Here is a 12,022-nt window from a genome sequence, read left to right as displayed (position 1 = left end):
ATACTGGTTACGGTGCTGGAGAAATAGGTGCTCCCCTATATGTCAGGATTGGTACTGACTGATCAGGCTGGTTTCACTCCCTGGGCGGTTTCATGGTGCACAATATGCATACCCCATTTGGGCTTCTTCATCTGCTCCCCATCAGCACAAGACATAATGTCACTCAAGCCCTAGTAACCAGCCGAATGGACTACGCCAACGCACTGTATGCAGGAACCACCACTGAACTCATGAAGAGACTCCAGATGATACAGAACTCAGTGGTCAGACTCATCCTCAACCTGCCCAAATGGACCCACATCAGACCACACCTTAGGAACCTGCACTGGCTCCCCATCCAGAAAATATGCCATTTCAAGCTATTGACAAACACTTACAAAGCCCTACATGACCTTGGACAAGCATACATCAACCACCACCTGAACTTCTGCCAACCATCCAGAAACCTTCCCTCTGCGTCGCTTGCCCTTGCACAGACACCACACTGCCGCTGAGGGCCACAGCAGAGGCCGTCCCTTCTCCTACCTCTCTGTCAAGTCCTGGAAGGCCCTTCCCTTCTATCTTCGAATGTCACCCCTGCTAACAGAATTCAGGAAGAGACTCAAGACCTTGCTTTTTGACTGAAGCCAGCAACCTCGAGCCTGGATAACCTGATGGGTGATTAGCTGTGCTCTAACTCAGGAGCTCATTATGATTTTGGTGGTTTTGCAGCACCGCCATGCCAGCGGCCAGCTGCGAGACCTTCAAAGCCTTCTTCACACTGCCTGCCAGATTAGAAGTTTAATCCTGGTCTGGCGGGCAGTGCTTTGGTGGTCCCACGGCGGTGCCTTTCTAAGGCTCAAATTTGAGCCTTCGAGAGGAACTGCAATGGGAGTGCCAAAGCATGTTCCTGCACGGCATTGACTGTGCAGTCCATGCTTTGAAGGAACTGGGGATGCATGTGTTCAGGGGGTACAACATGTGGCCAGAGGTAACAGGTGGCCAAGACTCCCTTAGTTTCCTCACTGCCACCCTTGTCATAGCTGGCTCACAGTCATGAAAAAGGTTGATGTAAGGAAACTTGCAATATGTTTGGTGGTGCCGCAGAGACACAGCCAGCATATTGCAGCCTCACACCGCTGCAACATCACTGAGGGATCATGGATCCCCGGCGGTTGCAGTGGTTCTTTGGCAGTCCGACTGCCAAACTCTTAAAAGGGCGGTCGGATCGCCAGTGCAGCAATGCTCACACCGCCACTGCGGCTAGGGCTGCCATAGTTGTAATGAGGTATGAAAAAACATTTGATTCCTTTACATGGAATGTTATGTTCGCTGTGGTTAGGCGTTTAAGTATGAGGTACGATTTTATTAGGAGGCTGTACTGTGTGAGGCTCCAAAAGCTTGAGTAAGAATGAATGAGTGTGTTCCGGAGAGATTTGCTATTGCCTGAAGTACCAGACATGGATTCCCCTGTATTGCCACTGTTTGCACTTGCAGGTCGACTTATGGTCATGCTGTGTGGAAGATATTCGCCTTCACATAAAGACCCTCTGGTTTCCTTAATAGTTTGTGAGATCATACCATTCTAGGGACCCTCTGAGCTTTGTGTAAAGAGGGGCAAATTTGATATTGTCCTGCTTAGTCCGAATTCGTCCTGTTAAGAGAAGGAATTCCCATTACAGTGGAGAAAGGATTGCATACACTGTTTAGGCAATTCAGATACTGAGGGAAAATAATACCATGCTGTGGTTAGGGATAACTGTGTGAAAGTAATTGCATAATTGTGGAATGGAGTTGATGGCTGGATCAGTCTTCCTCTGTCAATGACAGGTCGGAGAGCTCTAGTGAATATAGTCATATTGCCCAAAATACTGTATATATTCATCAATAATCCAATTCTCCTCTTTTGTAATATCGGCTCTCTTCTGATCAGACTCTTTTGAACAGGTAGACCTCTGCGAGCGGCTAGGGAACTGCTCCCGTAAACTACTGAAGGGATGATGTTGCCAGACATCAAACTATAATCCTACATAGCACAGGCATTCTTTGCTCTATACTGGTAAAGGACCACAACTACGTTGCTACATACTGTATAGAGCGAGATCGCTGCAACATGCCCACTTACCATAGTTCAAAAAAGTAAAGCGTTACGACTTACTGGGCAAACATACACAGTGGCCTGTAAACCCTCTGCTCTGGAGGTGCACTTCTGTTTTTTCACCAGTGATCCCCTCCTAGACAACCCTTGGTTGCTGGTAACAATAGAGCCCAAAAGCATGTTCTCAACTAACTCGCTTGGGGCTCATCAAGATGAAGGGATTATATCCTAATGAAACTTTAATGATGTTAACTCAAAAACAAAACAAATTGTAATGTAACTCGCTTGGATATATTTCTTATTTGAGGCTGAAACTCACTTTGCAAACCTAATGTTCTGCTCACCCTGCTGAGCCCCTGGTTCCGACAGCTCTGACCTGTTTAATCACTACTACTTTAGTAGCATCAGTAACAGCTGTATGACAATTTTAAAAATATGATTAGGTTGCCTGAAAGAACAGAACACAACGGAAATCATGTAGGCTAAGTTAGAGCGCACCATAATTAAGTAAAAAGGCCTTCAAGGCATAGAGCACACCCCCAAGGAAAAGTAAACGATGCTATTTGGTGTTCTTTATAGAGGGGCATATGTATTTGACAAAAGAGCCAACAGATTTTGGTAATTACGTATTGAGCATTGAACACAATTGTCAGGGAGCTAGGTGCAAGGAATGGGCGTAAAGGTCTGAAAGGAGGGTTAGTAAGACAATTAAAAAGAATAGATATGTGCTCTAGATGAGTGCTGGTAGGTATGAGAAATATGGTAGTGGGAGAAGGAGGGAAGGGAGAGGGTGTGGCTTAACGACTAGGGCAGCTGACCTCGAAGCTGAGGAATCAGGTTCGAGTCTTGGCGAGAGGCTCAAACATTCAATGATTCTAGGCAAATCACTTAAACTCCCAGTGCCTAAAAAAAATGAACGTGTTCATCTATAATGCAACTTGTGCTCATGTAAACAGCTCTGAAACCTTTGTGTCGATTCGCACTATATAAAACTACTACAACAAAAAAAGAGAGAGAGAGAGATAGATAGATAGGCAGTCAGTGCATGGTGGGTTAAGACTAGAAAAGTATTTCAAGGATGCTGGGTAAGTAGAAGGTATGACACAGTAACAGGAGGATGTAAATAGGAAGGAAGAGGCAAGGGACAGAGCTATATGCACTTCTACTGGTCCTTTTATATGGATTGATAAACAACAGAAAGAGGTAAAAGTAGGGCTAAAGGGAGTTGAGGCCAATTACCTTCCAAGAATATCCATTTCCTCGATCACCATCAATCTCTCGTTGACAGACGGTTCTCACCATTAAACAATGGTTCTTCCACAAATGGTCACCAGCTTCAATAACGTCATTCCATTTCGTGCATGTCGCTGCAGCGGCACATAAACTCTTAATGTCAAGTTCACTGAAAATCTTGTAACAGATTTCGGGCGGTAGGATATCAACGAAGTTTTGGGAAAGTTCCTTCTTTTTCTTATTAGAGTGAAGTTCTTTACATGTGGCACTGCTTTGTTTATTTTTCTTAGATATCTTCTGCATAGTTCAAATAAATCGTCATTCAGTAACCTGAAACAAATCATTGACAATATCTTAAAGGCATACTTATGAAAGATTGCTGCCTGTTTAATAAAGATCCTAGCTCACTGCTGAAAAGAATACTGTTAGACTTTATATTTATGAAACATACTCTCAGGCTTTTTTCTCTGGGGCCTGCAGCCACAGGAGTCACCAAGCCCTGACAATTTGAGAATGCTAGTGGCCCCTACTGAGCAGGCTCTGCATTTTGACTCTACAAAATAAACTTGGCCTCACTTAGCATCCTCAAACTCTAGGTAACTTGGATAAGCAATACACACCTAGCTCAAGAGAACTGCATAGAGCGAGTCTATGTCCGGCACAAATATCACTGTTGCAATAAAGATGCCCTTGTACCAGTTACACAACTCTTTAATAAAAACTCAAATATATATCAAACTATACTGTTAGAAATTGGGTTTCTGGTTAGAAGATGTATAACCCTGTCCAAGCAGGAACCACAATTTTAGTGATGGTAAGTCATAAACACACCATAAAAACCTGTGCTCACCATCTGGTAGCTTGGCACTGATCAGCCAGGCTTAACTTAAGAGGCAATGTGTAAAATATGTGTGCAGCACTTCAAACAGTTACATAACACAGTGAAAACCCCACAAAAAGACACCACAAGTTTAGACAAATTGCTTATACTTTTATGAATACAACCAGACCAGAATGACAAAAATCCAATTAGTAGAAGTTGAGATATGACTTTTTAAAGTATAAATGCAAAAATAGGGCTTAGAAGCAATAAGCGCCTATGGGGTTATCTGGTCAAGCTGGACTGGGGCAAAGTGAAGAGTTCAGGCCGATCCCGATGGGGCAAGGCCTGCTGTACAAAGTACCTTGATCCTGGTCGCAATAGCCAGATTCTAGGTGCAGCTGAGCAATGCGCTGGTGTTGATCCTGCAGTCTAGGTGATGCAGAGATTTTCTCCACATAATGATCACGATGCACCAGTTTCGAAGATAAAGCCCCGGTTCTGAGACACATTGGTTCAGAAGCTGAAGCATCAGGTTTCTCCATGCAGTCCAGGAGATTTGTCGATCGTCTGTCTGCAGTGGCGGCGATGCTGTGGTTCAGATGCGACAGTTCCGATGGCGATGCACTCGTTCCGGGTGCAATGCACCAGTTCTGTTCTCACAACAGCAGCGTTTAGTCGATTCTGCTCTCGCAGTACAGGATGCGCTGGAGCAAGCACCTAGGTCAACTGTCAATGGGCCAGGTACAGGAGTAGAGTGGAAGACTTTGATATCCCCAAGTCTTAGAACAGGAGGCTAGTCAGCTAGCCTTTGGAGTCACTCTTCGTTTAGTGATGGAGGCTCAGTCTTTAACCAGTCAGAGAGAACAACAGGCAGCAGGGCAGCACAGCAAGGCAGCGGTGCTTCAGAGCAGCAGTCCAGCAGAGTGGCAGTCCTATAGCACAGCAGTTATTCTTCCTGGCAGAGTGGGTTCAGGCCCAGAAGTGTACTGAAGTGGTGGTGTCAGCTGTCCAGTACTTATACCCAGTTGTGCCGTTGAAGTGGGGTTGACTTCAGAGAGATGTCTTTGAAGTGCACAGAGTCCTTCCTGAACCTGGCTCAAGACTCACTACAGTGGGTTATGCAGCCCTTTGTATATGGACAGGACACAGCCTCTTCAGGTCTGAGGCGGTGCTCAACTCCATCCCCCCCCCCTCAAGCCAGTTAATGGCCCATTAAGGGCCATCAAGTCACACCTAGGCCTCCATTGTGTGTGGCTGTCTAGAGGGAATGCACAAATCCCAGCCCAGCTGTCAACCAACCCAGACGTGTATTCAGAGACAGACAGCAGAGTAGGTAAAATGGCTAACGTAAGAAAATGCCAACTCTATAAAAGTAAAAAAAAAACTAGGACAACAAGTCGTAGACTCTGCGTGAACTACCAGCATGCACTCAAAAGTGTATTGATCAGTATAATACACAAATAATCAATTGTCACAAATCAAATACTCAAAATGAACACATTCACAAATAGATTGAAGAAGTGCTCTGTAAAAACATCAGTAGTAGTTCAAAAGAATATTTTAATTGAAGGCAGGCCTGTAAAGGTCCAGAGGGATATTTCTTTCAAATGCGTAGAACAGCAAGCATATGAATCCCACGCGTAACACTTAAATCCCAATGCATTTCGGGCATAAAATTCTGCTCTTCGTCAGGGGAATCTACAAACAAAGTAACTAAATGAGTTCATTCTTCAAAAAATTGTTTACAATCAAATGACAGAATTAAGTACATAACCGTGAGGTACAGTGTGAAAGAAACCATGTTCAGTCCACATGATATGTGTATCAAACACACATTTACGGCTTTAACCCAGAAGAGAATGATGCATGATGAAATACAACAAGAAGAAAGAAAAAGTGACCAGAAAAAGGGAAGTAGTGGACTGGTCGAATCAATAAAATTTCAAACGTTTACATGCCCAGTGATGGGGTGCTGAGCGCACGAAATAATAAAAAAGTGAAAAAACGAGCATTTGTGCCACTATCGCCTGAGTTCCTCAGTGCTGGAGCGTGCTGTGAAACTGACATGCAGTATTAGGTGCAAGAGATTAGAGGAAGCTTAGGCCCAACTGACTTACGTATGAAGTGGTTAATCCCTAAAGTAATCGTTACCTGAAGACTGCTGCTAAACACGACAGTAGTCCCTGTCGACCGGACTATAGGCTCAAGGTGTAGTACTGTAAATAAAACAGGCAACTTGTAAACATACCTAAAATCCACTGAATATCCAAACCCCAATTGTACTTATCACAGTGACTCACCGATGTATGCCGTAGTTGAATGGCACCAATCTCGAACGTGAAAAACCTTTATTCATAAAAGTTAGCTGAACACGTAGTGGGGCCAAACCGGTGGAGTCCAACAATACCACGCCTCTGTATACATTTTTTTTTGTGAAGTTACTCTACAGGAACGTCGCCCGGCGTGAACTAAGACACATAAACCGCTCAAAGTGCCATAACTCACTGTGAAACGAGGTAGCAAACTGCCGATAAGAATGTGTGCCAAAAGTGAAGCCACGGGGTTCCGCCAGCCGTCCCAAATGTAAAGAAGCATTTACAATGCAATGGTCTCGGCATTGTTAAAGTTAGAGCCATTGCTCATGACATTATTTTTATTTATGTTTTTGTTTTGAAAACATAAATAAATGACATTGTCATTTACAATGCCAATAGCTTAATCGCTCGCAAATGCGAGACCTATTGCATTTGCACCCACACAGAGCCACCCACACAAAGCTATCCACACACACATACAGAGCCGCCCACACAGTCATTCACATAGAGCCACCCACACACACACAGAGCCACCCACACAGAGCCACCTACACACAGACAGAGCCACCCACACACACACAGACAGAGCCACCCCTGCACACACAGACAGACAGAGCCACCCAAGCACATACAGACAGACAGAGCCACCCACGCACACACAGACAGAGCCACCCATGAACACACAGACAGACAGAGCCACCCACGCACATACAGACAGACAGAGCCACCCACGCACTCACAGACAGACAGACAGAGCCACCCACACACACACAGAGCCACCCACACAGAGCCACCTACACACAGACAGAGCCACCCACGCACACACGGACAGAGCCACCCACGCGCACACAGACAGACAGAGCCACCCAAGTGCACACAGACAGAGCCACCCACGCGCACACAGAGACACACATGCGCACACAGACACCCACGCGCACACAGACAGACAGAGCCACCCACGTGCACACAGACAGACAGAGCCATGTACAAATGGATAATCATAAACTAGATAATGCAACGGCTGTCAACGAGGAGCCATCCTTGCCGGCCCATATTCTAATCTTTGAGACCCACGCAGCCTCTGACCTCTTCTCCAGCGCCATATCCACTGTAGAGAAAAGAAGTATTTTTAAATGAAAATCTGTATATACTTAATATGACAGGGCCACTTTAAAAATAACCCACTTGACGTAGTGTGGACGTTGTGTGAAAGACAGATCCATAAAACGGCTTGGCGAGGGAGTCACAGTGTATGGTCTTTGAAAAAAACAACTCGCGCTGAAAGTTTAATAACAAGCTGGCTCCGTAGAGCTGACGGGGTGGGGGGGGGAGGGAAACTGAAAGCACGCGCTGCGCGCGCTACCAGCCTCCAGGGACAGGAGATGTGCACGCGTACGGAGTGCACATCTCCTGCGCGTAGTATGAGTGAGGAGCCAGCCTTATGATGAAGCGTGCCATGCTAGGGTGACTGAGGACTTTGCGTCCTTTATGTAAACAAACACCACATACTGACCGAGTAATATACACACCTGAATGAGGGTTTCTTCGTTTTATTCCTTATTTGCTTTTCACTGGACTATCTATTGTGGTTATATATTGATAAATGTAAAGAGATCGCATTAGGCAGAGAGCCAGCAGGTAGCTTTGTATAGACAGCATTGCACAGACAGTCCTTCAAGCTGCCTCACACCATCAGCCCTAGTGACATTTGTGTGCAAATTTGGCCTTGTGCACCAATGCTCGTGCAGCTCTACGCCCTCTCTGCTATCCTTGCACACTTGTGGCAATAAAGACAACATTGCACTCTGCCAGTCAAGCAGACGACCAGCACTCGTTAATACCAGCCATGGCCCCTTTGCAATGCCGACAGGTACAGAGCCTTCCAGTCACGCATAATACCAGCCATGAAAAGTTGACTGTGACAACGCCCTTGCACTATACCAATTGTATTGCTCTCTATTCCTGAGCTTCCCATCAGGCCTTTAGGCAGCCTCATTCATGCCTGTTAGCCTAGCGCATTTCCAGTTCTGTGTTGTCTGTTCACTGTAAACTATGACCGTGACAGTTTTGAAAACATCTAAGCGCCTGCCTGCCCTGCAGACTTTATGAAAGCCCTGCACCTTGGGTATGTAAATGACTACGTAAACAAACTGTGTGAAGAACGGCGGCTGAATAGCAGTATGACCTCTTGGCTTTCGAAACAATCGCGATTTGACCATACTTTTTTTTGCAGTTCTATTTATATAGCGTGAACTCGACCTGAACACTTTACATGAGCACCAGTTACATTATTTAAGGACACAGGAAAATTTTTTAGAGGCACTGGAAGATTTAGTGATTTACCCATAATTTGCCACACAAAAATACATATCCCTGATAGCAGATTGGTATTGGCTATCGAAAAATAGCAGGAAGAGTATAAGGTGCTGCACATAACATGGGACCTGCGTAGGATCACAGCACATAGCGAATGAAGAGAACTTATTACGCAAGTGTTTTAGCAACATTTCCTTCTGTTATCATTCTGAAGCGCTATTATCTCTGCTGAAGAAGCAATTCACTTGAATGAGGGATGGATGTTGAAGAATGTAGTGAGCCAGTCACAAATAAAGAGGGAAGCAACAATGCAACTTTGAGCAGCTGCTGCGCAATGGGCGGTGAAGGTTTGAAAACATTCCACTTCGCACCCAGACAGGGTTTGGCATTAGCACTAGAACGGTGTCTGGGTGTCAGACTGGGCTCTTGTCTGTCTGGACATTGAATCAATCCCCAGACAATTACTTCCTCCTCAAGTGTGCTGGCGAAACGCATCCCAGGCCGCTTCGAGGCAGAGCTGCTTGGACTGCGGGAACGCCTGAAAAAAAATCTAGACAGTTTTGCATGTGGACTCTTTTTGCGGAAGACTACAATAGTTCATTTATCTGCCCCGCTTGTTGACCCCACGTGAGAGTTTCATCGTATTTGGCAAACCTTCAACAATGTATTTTTTTTCTTCACTTTGCAGTTTTATATAGCGAAGTTGGCCCAAAGTCTTGTAGTATGAAATAGAAGTGTAGTACCGCACTGATCGTTTCATTCACGCGTGAGACCCCAGGACGACAAAACAGCGTCCTGCCCCGAAGACAACAACAAGCACAACGAGAAGGTGGGGCGGGGGGCGGGCGGGCAGCACAACCTTTCTCCAGCGGCGGTCGGGGGAAATGGCAAAACAAAAGCGCCGGGGAAAAAAAAAAAGAAGTAAACGCCCACCTCCGAATGACGACGAAAAGGGGCGGGACTTAAAAAAAGAGGCAGAAACGCCCACGGATCGCATCAAGGCGGGGAAAATAGTAATTGACACACATCTCTTCCAATGGCTAGCCTCTATTTACGAAGCTAGCCAATGGAAGAGAGAGGCGTGTTAAAGCACCACTGTTGAAGTCATGAAATTTCGGCTCCGCCCACTGCTTACGCAGTGCGACGGTAGCCTCAACCTAAAAACACCAATACTAAAGCTTGGGTGCACGCGTAAACGTGCTTGTCAGTATTTGTGTATCCATGTGACGCCGTTTCTTACAAGTTAAAGGAGCAGAGTCGCCCTGGTGATGTATGATAAAAAAAGAGGAGCAAATAAGGTACTCTCGGTATAATCACGAACCCAAAAATCCGAGATCAAAAATACAAAAACGAAAAGTGCTAGTGCTATTCGATATCAAAAATAGTGCAGAGTGCGCAGATAAAGAAATAATAAGCATGACACTAGGCCATAAACTGATGGCAAGGGTGGTAGTGAATCACAAAGACAATTGAAACCTTATAAACCAGGGCAGTTAAAAAAATAAGCATGACACTAAGCCATAGACTGGTGGCAAACGTGATGGTGAATACCAACCTTATAAACACAAAGGGGATAATTAGGCAAATAACAGGGAGTAAAAGATGAAAGTATCCAGAGCATAGAGCATGGCACTAATAAGAGAGATCTAATAACATGTGTACATATGTTGGATCCATTAGAAGCTGAAACACATAATCGAACAGGTTGCTGAAATGAGAGACATCATAGCATAAGCACAAATGCGCCGTGACAGCCAAAACCCAAACCTACCCCTGAATCCTAAAAATACCCCTGTATCCCAAAACCAAAACCTAGCCCTGAACCATAAAAATAACCCTGTACCCCAAAACACAAACCTACCCCTGAACCCTAAAATACACCTGTACCCCAAACCTATCCCTAAGCCCTAAAAATACCCCTGTACCCCAAAACCCAAACCTAGCCCTGAACCCTAAAAATACCCCTGTACCCCAAAACCCAAACCTAGCCCTGAACCCTAAAAATACCCCTGTACCCCAAAACCCAAACCTACCCCTGAACCCTGAACTACCCCTGTACCACAAAACCCAAACCTAGCCCTGAACCCTTAAAATACCCCTGTACCCCAAAACCCAAACCTAGCCCTGAATCCTAAAACTACCCCTGTACCCCAAATCCCAAACCTAGCCCTGAACCATAAAAATAACCCTGTACCCCAAAACTCAAACCTACCCCTGAACCCTAAAACACCCCTGTACCCCAAAACCCAAACCTAGCCCTGAACCCTAAAAATACCCCTGTACCCTAAAACCCAAACCTACCCCTGAACCCTAAAAATACCTTTACACCCCAAAACCCAAACCTAGCCCTGAACCCTAAAAATACCCCTGTACCCCAAATCCCATACCTATCCCTAAACCCTAAAACTACCCCTGTACCCCATAACCCAAAACTATATCTGAACCCTTAAAATACCCAAACACCCCAAAACATATACCTCAGTACCCCAAAACATATACCCCTATACCCATACTTACCCTATCCAAACATTTTAAAAAAACATACTCTTACCATTCATGCATTTACAACGAATTTCGTTGTAAATTTATGCGTGGTAAAAGCATATAAAATGTAATGCCATGCGTTATAATGGCATTGCGGCGTCATGGTACTTTCGTAATGAAAGTATGCGGAGTGATGGTATGCGGAAAGAAAGTTGCGGAATAATGGTTGTTTACCCTCCCCGGTAGGTACATTGGTGGCACGGCGGCCCACATCTATAGCAACATACTCATATTTTTTCACCACCGATTTGAAAAATGCACAGGTCTCTCTCATTGATGGCCAGCACCGACATACACTTTTAGACACACCTCCCGCCACAAGTTCTAGAATTGCGAACTTTAGAGCTGGGGAGCTACGTTCGAATCTCGGCATCAGCTCAACATCCTGTGATTCCAGGCAAATCGCTTTGTCTCCCCGTGCCTACCACAAATGAATGTGTTCTTCTGTAATGTAAATTGTGCTCATGCCATGTTGTCGAGTTCGCGCTATATAATATTGCAAGGAAAAATAAAGTAGGGAAACTCGAGATCACACACTACTGAACGCGCACTCTTAAGCGCATCAGCAGTGCACTGTGATTCGGAGCGTTTCACAGGCCTGTCACAGATAAGAAATGCTATCAAAACGAAATCCTACAAAACAATATACTACTGGCCGGCAGCAATTCATACCCGGACAACGTTGGGACGGGCTGCTAGTAATTAATATAGTAA

General features: G+C 45.2%; 1 protein-coding gene across 4 annotated transcripts in view; it reads right to left on the bottom strand.

The window, feature by feature from the left end:
- Positions 1–12,022, bottom strand: part of FBXO48 (F-box protein 48) — a 116,254-nt gene that overhangs the window by 26,365 nt on the left and 77,867 nt on the right. For all 4 annotated transcript variants that reach the window (XM_078649590.1, XM_078649591.1, XM_078649588.1 and 1 more), the window contains one exon: positions 3,317–3,640. In XM_078649590.1, coding sequence (XP_078505716.1) covers positions 3,317–3,613 — 297 coding nt within the window. In that variant the 5' untranslated portion in view covers positions 3,614–3,640. The remainder of the gene's footprint in view (positions 1–3,316; positions 3,641–12,022) is intronic.

Source organism: Lissotriton helveticus, chromosome 6, assembly GCF_964261635.1.
Source record: "Lissotriton helveticus chromosome 6, aLisHel1.1, whole genome shotgun sequence".
In the NCBI taxonomy this organism is placed as follows: Eukaryota; Metazoa; Chordata; class Amphibia; order Caudata; family Salamandridae; genus Lissotriton; species Lissotriton helveticus.
This window is presented reverse-complemented; position numbering and strand designations above follow the sequence as displayed.